General features: G+C 38.0%; 1 protein-coding gene across 1 annotated transcript in view; it reads right to left on the bottom strand.

Moving 5' to 3' along the window:
- Positions 1-950: 950 nt before the first annotated feature.
- The window catches only part of LOC137284646 (cadherin EGF LAG seven-pass G-type receptor 1-like), a 122437-nt gene continuing 102767 nt past the window's right edge, over positions 951-20620 (bottom strand). Inside the window, exons 25-26 of the mRNA XM_067816537.1 lie at positions 7837-7950; positions 951-4147 (exon numbers count right to left, since the gene is read on the bottom strand). Coding sequence (XP_067672638.1) covers positions 4013-4147; positions 7837-7950 — 249 coding nt within the window. The 3' untranslated portion in view covers positions 951-4012. The remainder of the gene's footprint in view (positions 4148-7836; positions 7951-20620) is intronic.

The following is a 20620-nucleotide window of genomic DNA, read 5'->3' on the forward strand; positions in this document are numbered from 1 at the left end:
GACGTACACTTGCTTGTTAACTTGCATTCATTCCTTAGCTCTGGGTATTGCTGGGTGGGTGTAGCTGCAGGCAATATACGTAAACTGTTCCTATAAGAATAAGTGATTTGCTGGTGTACTGGCAGTTATTAGAGATAGACCATTTTCTGGATTTGAGGTATCGGGGTGGTACGATGGGGTAACTTGGTGGTGGTATAGTGTTTGCTCTTCACATCAAGGACTCAGGTTCGATTCCCTGCATGGGTACAATGTGAGAAGCACATTTCTGGTGTTCCCCACAGTGCTGTTGCTGGAATATTGCTAAAAAGTGTAAAACCATACCCGCACACTTGTATACACCAAATATCAATCACTCGCAGTCAAACTGGCAGTTGCAGGTTGGTTACACAGCCTTTGTTGGGTTAACGTAAGTCCAAAGATTTGTAAGTTGGTCATGTAACAGTCTATGCTAAGTACATACGTCCACGGTCTCCGCTTAACACAAATCACAAACAAGGATATCTAGATCAATAATATTTGTGTGCGCCAGAAAGTGGGTCACTCTTTAGCTAGATACATTAAACGCCGTTTTACGAAAACCAAACCCTACAGGAACACGTATACTATCATGTTGTGCCAGGTCACGATAAACACTAAATACAACTTCATTACATCAAGATGCCAGTTCTGGCATCATTTGAACCTACAGTGATGATGCCCAACTGAAGAAGCTTTTATAATCAGATTCCAAGAAACACGTTCGCAATATAATAAAATTCAAGACAGAATTGGTTCGTACCATTCTTCAGCAAAGACGTTCCAATCTACATCGTACTTTTGCTTAACACAGTTGTCACAGTCGTCACAGAAGAAACCCCTAACGCCTTCACAGCTAATATAAAATATATACATATTAAATAACATCTTATTTAAACGACTGAATATCTCTACTGAATACAAAACACGAACAGTTTCCGTTGTGTATTTTATTGCAAATTCATCACAACCATTGAGCATACTTGTCTACCGTTACGTGCTATAGCAGACCACACGGGTACATATGCACGAAAGGGAACAATACACTCAGCTACAGCCCCACAGCATTCACTGTAGGTACACGGTGATGATATATGTAGATTCTAGGTACGATGTATGTACAACATTAGGGTGAGATGTTGTGACAGGATTTATAGGGTAAGCATATAACGAGGAAAACAAAAAGTAACATACATGTACTCTGTGGGACCTAAAGCAGAATGCATCAGGCATGCATGCAGGAAAAACAATGTCCCTTTCTTGAAGATAAATGTTAATGGTTGACTCTTGTTGCTTCATTTTCGTAAACCTCAATACTGTCTGTACCTGTGTTGGACAATAAGAGTGAACAGCAAACGTGCAAACAATGAAAGTAACACAGCTTAAGCTGCGATGAATGATCCCAGTAACACCGACATAGCTATCAAGAGTACGCGCAGCATAGGTACTCACAGTTCTTGATCGTATTTAAGGTGACATAAGCACAGGTAACAAGCATATTCATGGCAACATTGTCAAAACGTTCAATGATGCATCTGGTAACACCGCCAAACCAGTTACACTACCAAAGCTCTCGTGTGTGTAACCGTTAATAATATCAAAACTCTTGTATATGTAACCACCAACACCACCAAAGCCCTTAAGTATGTGACCGTTAATACTATCAAAAGTCTCGTGTGTGTAATCGCTAAAACCACCAAAGCTCTCGTGTGTGTAACCAGCAACACCACCAATGCTCTCGTGTGTGTAACCAGCAACACCACCAATGCTCTCGTGTGTGTAACCAGCAACACCACCAATGCTCTCGTGTGTGTAACCAGCAACACTACCAAAGCCCTCACATATGATATTGTGAAATATCAAATCACCACAGTTTGTTTTGAAAATTAAATTAGAAAGCTCTTGTCCTATTTTACTGACATAATGTAGATTGACCCACGTTTGCTATGGTTCACTGTTACCTTTTTTAAGTTATTTTCTGGTGTCATCGTGTACTTTCACTGATCCACAATGTCCATCACTAATTGACTTCCAACACTAAATGGAATCTGTACAGGTGATAATATGTTCTTAATCAGGAACGTAAATGTTTGATGGCACAAGGCAAACTGTTCTTGATGTTGCATGACTGAAGCACATAGGTTAAAAAACATGATGATAAATATTGCAGCAGGTATTTTGCTTTTCTTTAAAAAGTCTTAAATTCATACTACTTTGAAACAATTATTGCAAATTCATACTAACAACCTTCATACAAATGAAGCAAGAACTCACATCAATACTGTGTAACAAAACGGCTTAATGAAGTACTATCACAGAACAAACAAAACCGTTTGATTTTTGGTATGATCGTAGCAAATAATATACAATGGTATAAACAACAGTATATATAAACTGTATCAAACAAGTAACATTGCTATATCAACATATTCTATGACAAAACATGTACAGATTTTCAACACAAACGTCACACATATATCTCAGCATATATAAGTATATGCATATATATACATACAAACGCGCAAATATGCTTGGAATTATATATCAACATCTCACACTCATATTAAGTAAAACTTGTGAGTAGAATAGTTGGTATACACACAAAGGAAGCTGTGCAATAGGCGTATATTCAAGCGTGGCTTTTGTGGAAACGCTTAAATTTGTAACGCCAGGTATACATACACCTTCATTCATAACAAATACACATTATTGCAAGGTACATTAGTTGGCTTGCATTTTACCGTTACATTCCAGTGCTGCTGGTCACGGATAAAGCATTTTAAGAGTACTTAAATCTCCCAAATCTCAAAATGTTTACCTGTATTTTCAAACATCCGTGCCCATATTCACACCTTCTTGCGTTAAAATATCAGTGATTATGCAAGACTGGCAGGATCAGATTTGACACCAAGATCTGTTTTTAAATTGCTAAAAGCCAAACGCAGCAGCATTGGACTGATTGCTGTTTTGTACAAAAGAAACAAAATTATGAAATCTCTCAGGCATGTGTAATATTGCTTTCACATATTTCACATATTTCCTGAAGCGATATGGTCATCTTAATGGCGAAACTGGATACACTGTGATGAAATCAGAGCATCAACATCCTTCAGAGGACAAGGCTATGTACAAACACTGTTATTCCTCTTGATAATCACGAGGGCATTGATCATAACCTATGACATACAGCTATGACCTGAATACCTATTGAAGCAGTTTTATTACCTCGATAACTGATTCCAGTTGCAGTATTTCAAAATGGGGATCTCGCGTGTTTAATAAACTTCATTCACGTCACAGACTTGGTGAATAGTTACAATATTTTTCTAAATATGACGGTAGTTTTAATGAAATATTTTGTAAGTGATGATTAACTGGTTTGTTCATATTCATGCAATCAGATGAGGGCTGAAATATATTATTTTAACAAAACGTGAACTTTTAGTTTTATCATCTCGTTGCATATAATATTAGAAATATACAGTATCTGTAACAGAAATATTTGATGGCTTTTATGTGGCAGTACTGTTGACAGTGATACAATGAATGAATACATAATACACATTTGCCATTTGTCACAATTACGCGACTGAAGGACTGAATGCATGAAGCCAGGATGTGCACACGCATGCCGCTCTGCATAACGTCTTCTGGTGGAATGTCTGCTTTATCAACAACGACGGCTCCCGGATGTCTGTTCAACAACGCATATGAGAAATTCATACTTAGGAACATCAAGACTGTGCTGATTGATGAAAATCCCTTTTGAACTTAATTAAGTCGAAGACCATGACAGGTTCGTGGAAAAGGTATTTCATCTTTGCAAATCTTTGCTGTCACATTGTCACTCGTTTCCATAAATCGGACATTTCGTTGAAATCACATATTTCTTTAAGTGTAGAGGGATCTCAAATATATACTCCACTTGACTGAACACGTTCTTGCTTCGTGGACGCCTTAGTGTTAAGATTAGTGTTTGTATTTGATGTAGCCATGTTTAAACGGAAGTGATCATTTCACAATCTGATCCCTCGTCACTGCTAGCCTCGATGTGACTTTTCTGCTTCCGTTGAATCAACTCTCGTCTCCTCACGGGCTTCGGGTCCAGGGGCACCGCCTCCACACACGCTTCCTGGAAGTGACAAAACAGAATACAGTGAAACAGTTTGGAATAAACAATATTGAGCGAGTGAGTGAGTACTACGCAGCAATATTTTAGCAGTATTCCTGCAAAATCACGTCGAGGGACACAGGGAATAGGGGCGTCACACACTGTATCCATATGGGGAATTGAACCCGACTGGAATAGACAATAATATCGCTCTGATACCATCATTTGTGTTGACCTGACCAGATCACGACATTGATTTTAAAACAAATAGGACAAATAAAAACCGGTACTCAGACTGGATATATTCTGTCTCGATCATCCGCCATAACCAGTTCCGTCTGACGAAAGGCAGACTATCGGAAAATTATTTGAATTAATCATTGATCATTAATCATTACCTACAATCATTGTACAAATATACATGTTATTAGAGCATCGACCACTAAAGACACAATGCTGCTTCATGAATAACATTTCACTTTGGATACAATAACCGCCTGACAGGTTCCTATTTGATTTCGAGATCCATAATGTTCCTATAAACACAAAACTCTTTTACGATAATAATAAATCTGCTAAACATCGAGTCTGTACTATGAGTTCGGCTCTACCACGAGCATCGTTTTACACACCTCTATGAAACAGCACGCACTAAAGTCCCAAGTTGTCAGGCTTTCATCAATGCGATGATTTTCAGTTTACAATGTTCAGCTGCTTTGAGCTTGGAAATAGACGAAAGTAAACATACTAGAAAACTAGAACAGCCACGGACGCCCGTTAAGACTAACACTTCTAATTACTATCTAGATATCTACACTTTTCTCACAAACTACGCACTGGTCACTCGTAATGAATTTACGTTTGCTTAGTCACCTTATCCAGACCTATCCATATTTATTTTCATGTTTTATTAAAATTAATAAAATCAAAACTTATATTCCTGAACACGACCGTCTGCCATAAATCCTTGTACTTTCTTCCAATCAAGTGAACTCTATTCTGCCCAAATGATCTCAATTTGTCCAGTTGTTCCTGTCAACTGAAGCTAACCCAACCTGAACACTGAGGTCCGTTCTTACAGTAAATCACTGGCAAAGCAGGAAGATTTATCACCCAGACTTCGCACAGGATTCCCTCGCAGATGAAACTTGTCAGAAGGAGATAAAGATTAAACGACCGATCATACAAAGCCAGTCCCGACGAGGGAAAATCTAAAGGCAGAGCCCTGGTATTTGTACAAGGTAAACTCTAAGGCCCCCTAAAAGGGGTCGTGTCTGGGAACCAATTTATCATCTTAACCAGGCATATGCGTATTCAATATTGTCGGGATAGTCATACAATCCCCTGCATCGGGGAATTAGAAATCACACCCTACTCTCGGCAAAGGGATCGTTTGAAGAGGAATGAAGATTATTTCTTGGAAGTGTTTGTCATAGTGTCAACGGATGTCTGCCGTTGGAGAACCATCAAGAGGGACATCCGACAGAACGAGATGGATTCATCATCTCGGGCGCCCAGTCGATTTTCCAGCAGATACTTCGTTTACTTTAGAGCATATTTCGCGGAGCTAGAGCCTGATGAATGACACTTTACTACCACAAAGCCGTTGATACAGATTTATTTGACATAGCCAACGGTGTAGAACTGACATAAACTTCGCCAACTACTTTATTTGTCCGATTCCTTCCCTAATTTAATGCAATCGATGAGCCTGGCGTGCCAAAGATTTTGACCCCTGTCGGAAAAACGTTCCCTTCGTCCAATTGCATTAATACAAATTTCCTCCGCGATATTAGAAGCTAAATAATTAAACTGACTCTATCAGACATTATATTCATTGGCAATATGGAATAATAAATAGCCACAAGTTGCGATGTCGAATGATAAGTCAGAACATGAGAAACGGCTTATTCCTTATCACCGTGTTATTGCTATGAAGTTTGTAATTGCTTTCATAATTCAAGGATCTGCTTGGCTCGTGTTGGCCTCTTGATGATGTACAGTTTCTTGCCTTTATTTAGACAGTATTAACAAGGTTGAAGCTCTAAGTAATTTACGTTAGCTTGGGAAGGAAGCAAGATCCATCATTTCTTCACATCGTTGCCTTTCACTTGGCTGAATTGGGTGACGAGCTATATCATGTCAATTTCAACAGTGTCATAAAAACGATATTGCTCGTTCCTTCCGATTGGGCAAGATGTATTTTGTGGAAATACATTACACTTTTGTTCAAATGCACGGCAGTTATGGTGAAATGCATTACGATTTGGACGAAATACATTACCAAACATTTCCATTTTTACATTCACGTGAAATGGAAAACGTCAATCGGGAGTGGTATAAGAGTGAAATATCTCCGACATTTGTTACCGTGTTTACAGTATGGGGTTTCTCTGGTTCATTTACAGGGATATGACACATCCAATCAAGACAGTAAATAATTCGGAAACTTATATGAGGCCTACACGTCTATTACTTGTAAAACTGTCCAGGATTATATTTGTTCCATATTGATTTGTCTTGTAGACTATTCTATGAACCCTAAACGCCCCGATGGCTCAGCTCAATCCCATGTCAAACAGTCGTGGATAAGCCTTTATAAAATGCCTCCGGTTCACATTTGTATATTTTCAATTAATTTTTTTCCATCGACATACAGCTTGACTGGTACACCTAGGATCAAAGTGACAGCCGAGACTCTAAATTCACTGAGATATTTTAAGAACGTTAAGATGGTCCCGTTTTAATATGTTGTTTTTTACCTTTTACGTATCATATAAGAAACTTTGAAGTTGTTTTTCCTTTTTTCTAAACAAGCAGATCCCGATTGTTTAAAGCTGTCTACTGTTTAAATAAACCAGAACCTTGTTAAACGGGCCAAGTGGTTTACATTATTCATATTGCCAACAACAATCCTTGTTAATCTGGACGTGTTACAGAGACTTGTCCTCATAACCACCTTAATCCGGGCAGTTATGTTTACCCGAGATTATTGATAACAAACAGTTCTCATCTGCACTTGTCACAGACCTGTCCGATGCAACCTCGTTAAACTGTACACTAATATTGTACACATGAGATTTCCCATTATAAACCTTGCTACACTTTAGGAAATGAATCTCCTTATTCCAGACACCTTAACGTTGGCAGATTTTTCTCTGAAAACGTATTCAGAAAAGACCGTTTTCCTGCATATTTAATCAAGAAAAACATATTAATGAATTATTTATTGAAACATAAGGAAAATGGCTCCTTGTGCTCAAATTTAACTCAATTCAAATACTAAATGCCAAAATAGTATACATATTTTTTTATCGTATTGCTTTGACATTACTAATATTTAAACACAAAAATAAGTAGAGGAATCTGCGCAAAATCGCCAACAAATCTTTGCAATACAATAAAGTGGACGCCCTTTTTCAAACGCGCAACATTTGGAACAGCACATATATTTGATGTCTGTAACTAGACCAAACTATATCTAACGTTTATCCCAGGCATGTCTCAGCCATCCAGTATAGCTAGTACAGTCGCACCGACATATTATACACATTCAAGAATAGACTGCATCAATAAATCAATACTGGTAACATACGTCCAATCTAGAGTATCAGTTTTTTTTAAAAGAACCATCATACTCTACACGTCTTAAAAGTATGGATGCTACATTTGTGAGGCCAAAACTCACTCAGTGAGTGGGATACACTGACCTTATCCAGAACGGAGCATGAAGCCAGGGAGTCCAGTGAGTGGTCATCGTTGTACTCGAAGCCCTGGGTGGTCAGAGCCTTCTTCTTTTGTCGATTTTTTAACACAGCACGCACCTGCAGAAGAACAGTTAATATCATTAGTAAGGGAGAAACGTTGTTTTTGCTTAAAATGCATGATTTTTCGGAATATATGGTGTGTCCAGGGAGATATTGTTGTAAAACTTCGTGACACCTGGGTGATAATTTTGAATGTGTCTCGTGCAGGTGGAGCCACAGAGTTGAATATAACTCCACAGATTCCAATATAATGTTATTTGTTCCAAGGACCGATATTAAGAAATCCGTTAATAGAACCAACAATGCCCATTCCTCGTTCATATGAAATCTCTGCTAAAATTAGAGTCGATCATACAATTGTTACCATATCATAAGCATATATTTGTTTCAGCTATATGATGTCATTTGTTAATAAATTGAGTCTGGATTTGCATCATAAATTTCATAAACAATTTGTTTGGCGTTCATTTACCGGATCGTGTTAAATATGTTTCATCACGAGAAAACCAAGTATCACTTTAGACACAAGTATGCATTTTCATGGTGCTTGTGTGTGCGTCCGTGCGTGTGTGTCCGTGCATGCGTGTGTGAACCCGGATCATTTACACCAATACTGACTAATCTTTCAGGTTTTCCCTCAGCGTTAGACAAGGAAACAAAAGACATCATACGGCAACATTTTTAGTTATCATGCGATTAAGGGCTCGAAGCTACGACCATTTCGCTCTCAGTATGCTATCTACTACACCACATCCGTCAGCAACATGTGTAACTGTGTAGCGCATAAAAGAAACGCAAAGGAGACAAAACGATTTCTTTGCCAAAGTGTCTATTGCCAGAGATTGTGTTCTAATCAATAACACAATAGCTGACCAACACAGCTTGAACACAAACTAAATGAATACACGGGAAGAGAGAATAAATCCATATTTTTATATTAATAAGAAATACTAATCAGTACTGATGCATTAAAGACCCCTTTTAATTAGTCAGTTTCTTTCGCTACCCATTATCAAAGATGCTTTTAAGCTTATGAAAAATATTGTCTCCTGGCTTCTGAAAGAAAACTTATGACAAAATGTTGTTAAACAGTAACGACAATGCGTTGCTCCTAAAATGTCGTGGCAAAAACGAAAAGTGAGTGTTTCAGAACAGTATCAAGATATATTTGAAACCAGTCGTCCTAATGCAAGTGAACATTTGACGAAAGTCAGACGTATTGACCTCAGTTTCAACTACAATCTTTGATTAAAATATGCCACTCCTTAACCTCAAGAAAATCGCTGAGAGCTTGAAAAATGCATCCTACGGGCAAACAATGTCACTTTTTACTTTTAACGTAATTACAAAAAGTTCAGAACAATCCGTTATTTAATTTGTAAAAATGTTACATCCTTACTACTGAACATATTCCAGCGCAATTTACACGCATATTTCAAGACACTTTACTGTTTAACAAACAAAACCTTTGATCAAATTCGCAAGCACTGCTTAATGTAACGTTGCCCTAACTTAATTAGATTCAGTCAATGTAGACACTCAATACAAAAATTACATTAGTTAAACGACAAGCCAATTGACAGCAGACGCTAAGCTTGAGTTGCACGTGCCCCTAAAACATATTTGTGTCGGAACTCACGGGCATAAACAAGATCCTTATTGTATTAGTGGCAGGCGAAGAAAAGGCAGAAAAATTAATTTAACCCTTGCGTTCCGAAGATGATATGTTGGCATGGAAATTACGCCCCTAGATGTTGCAATTTTGTGTACATTAAATCAACAACTACGATGTTAGCGTGACTTGGCTTGAATTTAAAGAAGGGGAAAATGCTCCTTTGAAAATGTAAAATATGTCAGATTCGTCTAAAGATTTTTAACAGAATCGACATTGCTTGTTTCTTTGTTGACTGAAGTCGATGATATCTCATAATTGACACTTCTGAAATGTCGCAGTGTCAGTATCACACTCAGTGCAACTCATTACAGAAAATGATTAGATTTTTCCATTCAACGACGTTGTCAATTTGCTATTTGTGATACTTCAAATTACTTCTTACAATATGGCTGACAACGCATTATGTCAATTTCTATAAAGCTAGAAGTTAAATAGTTTCCTTGATGACTGTGTTTTAATATTGACAATCCTTTTCAAATTTGGTAGACATGACCATTCATATGATTTCTTCTTAAATTTTGTTCCCTGAATTAACATAAAGTGATGTTATTTGAATCTTATATAAAACCGCCATTTATGCTCCTTGTATTACAATAACAGTTTCACAATATTTAATAAACTTTGACAGAAAATTATTTCGTCTTTGTTCTTTATGTTGCGTTTTGATTACATTTTACGTAACATAAAATAATTATCAATAATAATGTAGGAAAATAATATTTGACTTAGTGTTGTGATATCAGTTACAAATAGAATTATATGCCATAACCTAAATGAAATTAAGTTCAAACCTTTCATTTAAAAAATTAAATTTTAATTTCATAAGATCTAAATTAAGACAGTCATCATATCGAATTGCTTCATTAAAATGAATCATGGGAAATTCACAGTTCAAAACATTTAAATCTAATAACATGCGATAGTGTTACATTAATATGCAAAAAAGGACAAATGATCATCAAATGTGCGACAAACATTCACATATGCGGGGCGATCTAAAAGTTAAATTACAATCCCTTCAGGAATACGTGTCGATTTGATCAGTGAGTCAGGCACCGAGCCAAATCATTTCAATCTCTGACAAAGTCCAACTGTCACCCGTTTCCCGTGCACTACAGAGGCGAAAAGTCGCCAATTACATCTGAATTAACTTTTACTAACTTTTAAATAAGTAACACAACACCCATCCGTTCTTCCCAACATCGCCCCGAGCCAAATTTCAAACCGGGCGAACAGCAGCTACACAATACATGTTGTTTTCGCCTTTCCAGTCATTAAAAGCTAACCAGTTGACAATTCAGATGGTTCACATTCAATGCTCTCAGTTCTGATACCTCAAGACAATGACTTTGCAGGGACCGTCTGTTCAATGAAATCTGGAGGAAAGCTACTCCTGGTGCTGAGACGGGTTGGGACACGGGTCGTGAACACAGATCCTGCTAATCAAGGCTTTAATTCTATTGGGTACCCTAAACGTAGTTGATTCCCTAAACAAATGATTTTATTCATTATCCTCTTGAATGGCTATTCTCTCTGAAGCTGCCCATGTAGATTTGTGGTCAGTGGAGGATACTAATTGTCTACCTGACCAGCTGTCGGCTCTCGGTAGCGTTCGTTCCACAATCTGCTCCCAGCCAAGTTTTAGAGACAACCGGATTAGTCTAGGATGAGTCGGCCATCCTGTCTTAATCTTACGTTTGCAGGACGGTGTTGATTTCGTCTGGGTTTGCAGTAATCAATTTGACTTGATTAGAAACTGATTTCTGCCTTGGCACAGTGGGTAATTTTCGGTTCTTGTCTGTTAACCATCTAAGCAGTATGGGGAATTGATAATAAATTCTTTGACTTAGATTTGGATTTGGCATGACATAGACCTTTAATTGCTCAATTTCACCAATATCACCATACACTTTCTGTTGACGTAGTCAGTCTGGAAGCCGAGAAAAACAATATCACTGACGTATTTCTCCGACAGTTACTAACGACACTTATTCCATGAATACGTCGACGTATCACAACGAATATTATCAGAAGCTTGTCCTTGATATACATTATTTAATCCATTTTTTCCATCATTCTTTTCCATATTTTAATTCATATCTTCATAGTTTTATCACACACAACTGTTTACATTGAAAAGAAACAAATTATGTGTATTAATTATTAGCATGTTTTGTTTGTATTGAAATGGATAGCTGTAAAGTTATATAAAAACGGACATCGTCTTGAAGAAGCATAAGCCTCTCAAAGATTAACCAAAAATACCACTTTCCAGAGAGCGAAATCCATCTTACAACCATCGTTTTTCCAAATAAGACGGTCTGCACGATCGCGCAATAAACCTCAAGTTCATATATGCACCATCTAAAACAGGTGATGCACTAAACTGCACAAAACTATGTTACACCTAGATCAGTATGATCTTTTATGCCAATAACATTTTAAAACAGAGCAACAACCATCAAGCCGATATATATGCACATGCTTAACATCACGTTGGCCTTAGACATACAAACCTGACGCCTTGACAAACTCATAACATTCTTCCTAGCAAATAAATCAGAAAGAGTCAAATTTCATGTGAATATCCTGTGTACATCTGACATACCAAATCGCTGGATCCCAGAAGGTTATAATGCTTTCCTTCATTTCAGGAATGGAAATTTGCAATTTGATTACGTGTATGCCCCCTGCTTGGCTTGTCTGCTGGCGTGAGAAGCAACATGAACCGTTGTTACAATTGCATGTCATTTTCAGTCTGCAGCGTCAGTAATCACTCGCACATCATTAGGCTCTGCGCATTGTCTTGGGACAATTAGATCAGCGAGAGGCACATTACAGCTTGATGGCAGTATGGCATATGATATGAACTTTTCCATCTGCGAGATGGCGGAACGGCAACAGGACTGGACAGAAAACAGACACCCAGTTTGACGGCTGACACCTATATGAGCGAACTGATCATTGGTGGGTTTTTGCCTCACTTTGTCAGAGAGATGGCAAGTTGAGATATAGGTTGTGATTCTTTTATGTTGGCACGTTGTTAATACATACGCATGAACTCTAACCCTCAAGGACTCTAGAACATTTGTGACGATATATGTAGTTCGAGATAAGCGGGTAATGTGGCGATATATATTATATATTTTGAAATGACCAGATCACATCGTATTTGAACAAACCAGACGCCTCGCCATACGCGGAGGTATAGATAACTCGAAGACTCTGGATCATCGGAAATACGTCGAGTTATGCATAGTTCTAGATAAGCGAAGTCCTTTACAGATTCTAAAACATGTTTATCGTATTGCTATAGTATAACTGAATGCATTCGAAGTTCAGAAAACCATCGAAACATTTCGTATTAATCATGGTTCGAGATAAGCAGACTACTGACAAATCAATGTTAATGAATATGTTTTGACATAAAAGTAAAGATATATACAGCGCACTCCAGAACTGTAGATAACAGGACCAAGAGTGACCCCAACTGTATGTGCAGTTTATGGTGGTGCATACAGTAATGGCAATGTAAACTTATTCTTTTGTTTTACCCCCGTTTTACGTTATACAGACTAAATCATAATTTCAATGTATACTTGTTTTAACTTCAAGAACATGTTTTCCTGACGATCTTGTCCCCTATGCGTAAAAGGTCTCAGCTTATGTTTCAAACAAAATAGTTGTTGATATTCCTACCACCTCAACACTCAAGTTGAATCCCGAGTGTTAAATCTTATCTGAGCAGATGTCATCGCTGTGACGACCACGGTAATTACCGTCCCTTTGGTCACTATCAAGTAGTGGTCACTTCCACACCAGTGGACGTTCTGGGGACTTAATTGCTCTTAACATCGGTCATGCAATGGCTACTTGACATGAGAGGCACTCATCTGTCCTGATGAACCAGCTAGTTTGATAGAGACGTTTACCTCTTGTGGAAAATCTGGACATTTTGTTCATTGATTCCATTGTCCTGAAACCTGTCGTCTTTACGGTCCTTGTCATCGTCCCGGTATAGAGAAACCCCGCTAATCCAGACAGTTTTGTCCAGATCAACTGTTTGTATTTGAGTAGCATATATTCATGCACTCGTATAGACCTTCTAAATGTAGTGTCCGTAATAACGAGGTCTCAGTGTACAAGCGTTATGCATGTGTCTGTTTGCTAAAGTTAGGTTCTTTACTTTATTGCACATTGAAAAAAGTGAGGAGAGACTGTCAAACACTTAGAGAAATGTACGGTGTATCTGATAAGTACACTTTCCAAAGACTTGGTCAAGTTTAATAACACTATATGTTCAATCAAGAATCGATTTCATTATCTTGTCACCACGGGTAAATAACAGATGACAAACAGATAAAGTATTTGCATGCTTAAAGAAAAATGGTAAAAACGAAAAGAAGTTGTAATCCAACCTTCTATTTTGGTCGTAAATTCAGCCTTGGCAATAACGCAAAGATCAGAATACTATCTTTTTCATCTTGTTGTGATTTCTGAACATTTACTGTTATAGAGCAATCACTAAACAGTCTTATTATGTTACAAGTCTCTGATGTTCTAAATAAATTATCGTTAATGATTCCACGTTAGATGACAGTCTTCAATATCAGCTCAAACATAAGCATCTTAAAAATCAGAATCTCGTTAGCCCAGCGTATTAATAACGCTATCACTGACAACATCTCGCGAGAAAACCCGTCGAAACGTTACAGCCGGGTGATTAACGATTTTGAAACATCAAACACTCAGAGCGTATTAGTTTGAAATGGCCTGTATTGTACGGGTCAGGGGATGTGTTAATATTAATTATACTGTCCAGCTGTCCGTGTATGGCGAGGCAACACTGGTCAATCTGTCGCAGTCAGAGAGTACCGCTGGTCATCTCCCAGCTCCGTCTGGTCAGCACGTTAACGACATCAAAGTTACGACTTTGTCACGTGGATCTGTTTAGACAGGATTTACGGCAGAAGTGGGGGCGTGGCAAAATCAGAACGAGGTCGTGACCCAGTAGCGTGGATAAATCCCCTCCCTGACATTTTATTTTGTTAATTTGTAATGTTTAGTTTTACCGCCAACTGATACCCGCTTTCATTGTCCAGCAATATTTATAAACACTACTGTCGAGGAGATTACACGAACTTTAATCAACCCAAAGACCATAGGTCTAGTCGTGCTTCACAGAAACAGGAAAGTACCCGTATCAGTTTCATACTGAGAACTCCATTTTGTTGATTATCACTCAAGAAATATTACAGTTAGATTAATTATAGTCTTCACGGACCATGCACACCTCTGGCTGACGATGGATCGAAACGTATGGTCTTGCTGACACACTTTAATTCCATGAGACACGTGGAACGTCTTTCTGAGTACCCAATGGCCTAAATATGCATCCCTTGATTTACTGGTTGTTCACATGTGCACTTCCAATAACGTATATTACACCGACGAAAGGGTGATCTTTGTTTGTAGTAACGAGTTCGATCGCACTGCATACGTCAACAGGAAAGAATAATTATACAAAAATGTCCAAGTCCGACTGTACACTTGATGAAAGGTTTTTCGAAATTTGTCGGCCCTTCAATTTGTAAATGATCAATAGTCCTTACGTTTGATGATATAAAGTGGTTTAAGGTGAATACATATATATGGAGACTGTTTACACATATATAGATACACACACTCCAGAGGTTCTATGTGGAATTGTTGGACATCTACCATGCAGTCACAGTAATGAAATACATAACCATCGTCAAACAATGTCTTGTTGGTGTCGGTTTTAGCCACTGACAAACAGCAGTAAGTACTTTCTTCTGCTGAAATGGATCAAAACCACGAAATGTTCTTGGAACCTCCTACCTTTCTCAAAAATAGGTAGCCAGTATACACTCAAATACTCGCGAACTTCTCGTAATAACACACAGTCACAGACACAGACACAGACACAGACACAGACACAGACACAGACACACAATTTAATTAAGATAAAATAACTCTCACGTTAAACTCCATGGCTTGGTGAAGGTTCAAACCAACTGACCTGCTTTCCGTTCATGCTAATACCTACGACAATGGCACAACAACAATAAGAATTATATATATCCATACATTTCCCTCAGTGATATTTATTACCCACTTCGGACCCTATATGCACAATGCCAGTTGGCCGCTAACCTTTCCTCTACTTTAGAGTCATATAGAAGAGCCGTATATTATATACTCATCCCATGGTACAAGACTTTAACTCCCAAGACAATCCAAGGTTAGCAGAGCGCCACCAGACGTTTTCTACAGGAACCCATCAATATTATTATACGTTCTCTTTGACAGAACTCATATTTTATGAAAACGTATTGCTTTTTACTTTTCCCCAGATAGTTTACATTAAGTGCCATATTTTCAATTTAGATAATGTTTCATAACGTTCTTCTTACTTACTTTACATCCAGACCGTTCCCAGAAAACACTCACGATTCATGACACATACCATTAAGCGAAGAACTTTTTCGTTTCAAATTTAAATGATATACAGTTAGTCTTCCGATCCAATACTTGTATTTTATGAGTCGAAGAACCCGTTCTCGAAATCATCCATATTCTCCGTGTTTTTCCTAACGTCGGTAGTTTCGGTAGAGTTGACACAATTGTCTAAACCGTCCATGTGTATTTCTCAAGTTATCAGCTGGTTTAAAGCTTGGCTGGTTACCTTTTAACACGATTAAATCTTTAAACGAAACATGGCTGGCTTACGGTGTTTTCAGCAGTAATTGCTCATGCTCAAGTTTCGTTAACCATTTATCACTACACGTTTTGCTTTTATCACTATATATTACATTATCCTTGTTTTGCCTTCATTAATGTCATTTAATTACACGTGTCTGAATGGAATTTTCGCAATGTTCGCAAAACGTATTTTACATGTTCAATTTGGTTAAAACATATATCCAATCCAGAGAACCTGGCCAATAAGTTTGGTTTAGGTTTCAGGTAAACCAATGATCTGGTGATGGTCAGTAACGATCACATTCTGTTTCCTTCCACTGGTGTATCATCTGAACAAATAAAGAAGGGATCACATATATCACAACTTGGGCCTATAATTCAAGGCGTCGTCGTAAATGTTGGGATACGTGAAGATCGGGTTAGAATTGGTCTTCAGCAACCGATTAGTAAAAGTCGACTAACGGGATCGTATGGTCAGGCTCGCTGACTTGGTTGGCACATGTCACCGTATCCCGCTTACATAGATCGATGCTCATGCTGCTGATGGCTGGATTGTGTCGCCCAGACTTGGTTATTTACAGAATGTGGCGCTACACAACAACCAAAATAAATTATCTTTCCTTTTATGAGAAGCAATTATTCCTTTTGTGTGTACATGTCACAACGTCTGCTTTACTACCCGACATGCTCTTTCAACCAAGATTTCAAAGAGCCACTCTTGCCTAAAATTTGTTGATAAACGTTACATTCAAGGCCTCAGTAGAGTTTCCAAATAGGGTTTTGATACACATTTTGAGCATATTCACAAATCTGAGGCAACATTGACCTACTATACCTTGCCCTTGTTGGCTTTTAACACACGCCATTTCTTTATCATTAATTTTACAAATTGAAATGTCTTTGCATGTGTTTGTGACAGGATATCTTTTCCAGCAAACACCAGGTATCGTCTCTAGTAGTATTATCACCTCATAGCGTCTCATATACACAGTTTGATATAGTTGGAATCGGAAACTGGATTAAACCGAGATCTGACGTGGCTTAGACTTCAATTTATAAAGTCACTAAGTGTCTTTGATTTTTGAAATTCTTTACTGATGGCTACACATTTACACTTAGAAGCATAATCAGAAACCAAGAAATTCCTAATATATGCACATGAATGTATTCCCCAATTAACCAGACCAACTCGGTATAAACTAAAGGGTTTCAACATCAAACAATTAACATGTTTTATTAATTTTATTCAATTATTAACTTATTTACCTGTTCCTATGTTTAAATGTTTAGGTGGATAACGTCACCTGACTTGGCATTTAGCAAACAAAAGGATTCCTAAACTGTTTGTTTGTGTGTGTGTGTGTGTGTGTGTGTGTGTGTGTGTGTGTGTGTGTGTGAAAATATTTATCATACTAGCTTTAACACCATAACCAATAAACTGTACCACATAATAATGATTATTAATATGTTGTCTTTAAAGGGACTTAGCTCCACAGCCTGTTGCTTCTGTTCAGTCAAGACTTCGACGCAGTGGGCGTCTTGTGTGACAGTGAGACCATATTATGGAAAGAGTATAATTTCAAACTGTCAGATACATTTTACATCAAAAGGTGTGAGATATCAGACACCAAACACGGCTTTTAAACGACGTGATTCCAGCTTGCGGGACTGCCAAATCGTTCGACCGTAAACCCCTTTAAGACTGATTTGACAAATAACTCGACGAGAGATAAACTCAACGTTGAGGGAAGGATGTCGGAGATCGGATTTAACGACATCATGTATACTGTTTCAGAGAGTTCAGCCGGTAGCAGAAGGAAACCCCCGCTGATGACGTCTAGGGCTTTGCTGCAACGCCTCTGACTATCCATTTCTATCAATAGATATCCAAACTACGCAATAGTGCCCGGATAATCATTTCTTCTGAAACAGATGGATAAAACAATACATCCACTGGGGTTGTTCTGCTTTCTTTCATTGCTCATCCCCTCCAGAGTATCAAACCGGTATGGTTTTTAACATTGACATATAGCATTCGATTTTTCAATATACATCTTTCTATATATTCCGATTTACTGCATCAGCAGAAATTCTGCAGAACATGTGCATCGATATAATAAGTTTCAATTTGCAAACAGCCCGGAGAGGATATACAAATACGCCATTAATTAATTGCACCATCACGTACAACGCTTGGTAGTGCAGGAACGAATAATGCAGAAAGTGGAGGAGAATTTGAATGCTTGAAATACTTCAATCCCTTGATTTGATTTTCTCAATTTTAAAATTCAGTTCAATTAGCGTCGCCTCCGTAAAACATATTAAAAGAGTTATGAAGAATATTGTCCGAGGCATAATACCATAAATGTGACGTTGGTGGTTTAATGCGTTTTGCCCCTTCCTCGAGATTGGGGGACGCTCTGATCTTTAACCCGGAGACAAGCAGCGTTCCCCAAACATTGAACGTCAAATTCTCTTTAAACTCGTGGAATTACATGGCTCTTTAGACAGTTAGTATAAATAACTGGTGCGGTGTGAAAGGGAACAGAGTAAACTAATCGAGCTGAAAAAACACCCGTCATTTCTCTGTGGTACAATTTGCAATCGTATCGATATTTCCTTTAGCCGTCATGAATGATACATTAAATATGCTACATTTTCTCGTGAAACAGATGAAATATCGAAGTGAATCTTAGTTGTAATTTCGCAAGACAAACTCTCTGTGTATTCATTCCGTATGGCCCATCAAGAGAGCGTCAGCTTCTTATGATTAATGTGAGGACGAACTTTTTATTTCCAGCGCCGTATCCCAAGATGTTTACGAGTTATCTAAACATGAATAGTCCGAGTATGGGCGTTAATTTGATTAAACAGTACCGAGAATATGGCTTTCACAATCAGTCGGGATAATTGGAGAGAATCTCGCGTTGGTCGCACACATGTCCTGTGCGTGCACGTCGTTCATAGCCACGATTGAGTTCCGTGTCTTTTCCCAGTGTGTTTTCACAAAGCACAATACAAGATTTTATAAATCAAACACACAGATGGTCGTTTCTGCTTGGTGTAATTTTCCAAATTAATCACTAGCAACGTGAACGTTCTTGAGTTAAAGCCTTCTCTTATGCGACGAGCTAATTCACCCCTAACGTAATCTGCTAATTCGCCGATTGCCGTTTGTCGGGCTGTGTTTAGTAATTAAGGCCTTGTGCACGTGATATTATCGTTATCGAGTACTTGCGCCTTTCGCCTTTATTTACACTCGGTATCGTGAAAAGAGAAACGACAGGCTATCAACTGACACACGCCTGCCGCTTGATTCTCGTAACAATGGACAAAGTTACGCTCTCTGATTTCTTCAAATGAACCGACGATATGTTTTATACTAAATTAGATTAAAGGTTAGGGAATATAGAAGTGAAAGTGAGTTAACTATGACAGGGTATTGCCGACACTCCGGGCAACATATGGGCACCGCTTCGAGTTAAGAGCTGATCAAATGGTCCATGACCCTCACTTCCTCTAAGCATGATTGAAAATACTTTGCAGTTTGTGCGATCCGCGTTCACAAGTTAAATTAGAAATTAACAATGGAATTAAAACTTAAATACATTTCAGACTTCTGATTCGTGTCCGTGACAAATGTTTGCACTTTCATGCTAGAAAACTACTACTTCCACTTAGTGGTGAAATTAGCATTAATAATTGTACAGTCTGACTGCAGCAATATCGTTTGAAGATAAACAACAATATTATAGAGTGGAGGCGACCTTTGTGACTGGAGAGACAAATAATGTACATTAACCTTATGACAATGACAATAACTATATAGCTTTGTTCAGCGCGGTCCTTAACAAATAGCTACAAATAGACAGAGCAATGGTGGATGTATATAATTTATTCGATGTAATGTGTTTAGTAAACTTGAGAATCAATAAAAGCACTATTTTAAAAATATTATAGAGAATTACATGTGTACAGATTGTAAAATATCTGTGTGAAATTGAGACGTACTAGATAAGAACAAAGATATTCATTTTATGACCATTGTGCACAGATATATAAGGAAATCTTTGCAGTGAAGTCAATAAATGGTGACCCTTCATAGCTGTAGTTGTATACAGATGTCAGTGTAGAGTGCACTCTAACCATAGACACACAGTGAAGTTGGATACACACGCAAGGATACCTGTAAATACATCACCTATGTTTGGTGTAGGACTGTTCAATTATCCATTATTATCTAATGTCATATGCTGTGAGGATTCTAAATATGATCATTAGTTACAACGTCTTTATCTGACAATGCATGTATGGGTGTACAAATTG

This window comes from Haliotis asinina, chromosome 5 (genome assembly GCF_037392515.1).
Source record: "Haliotis asinina isolate JCU_RB_2024 chromosome 5, JCU_Hal_asi_v2, whole genome shotgun sequence".
In the NCBI taxonomy this organism is placed as follows: Eukaryota; Metazoa; Mollusca; class Gastropoda; order Lepetellida; family Haliotidae; genus Haliotis; species Haliotis asinina.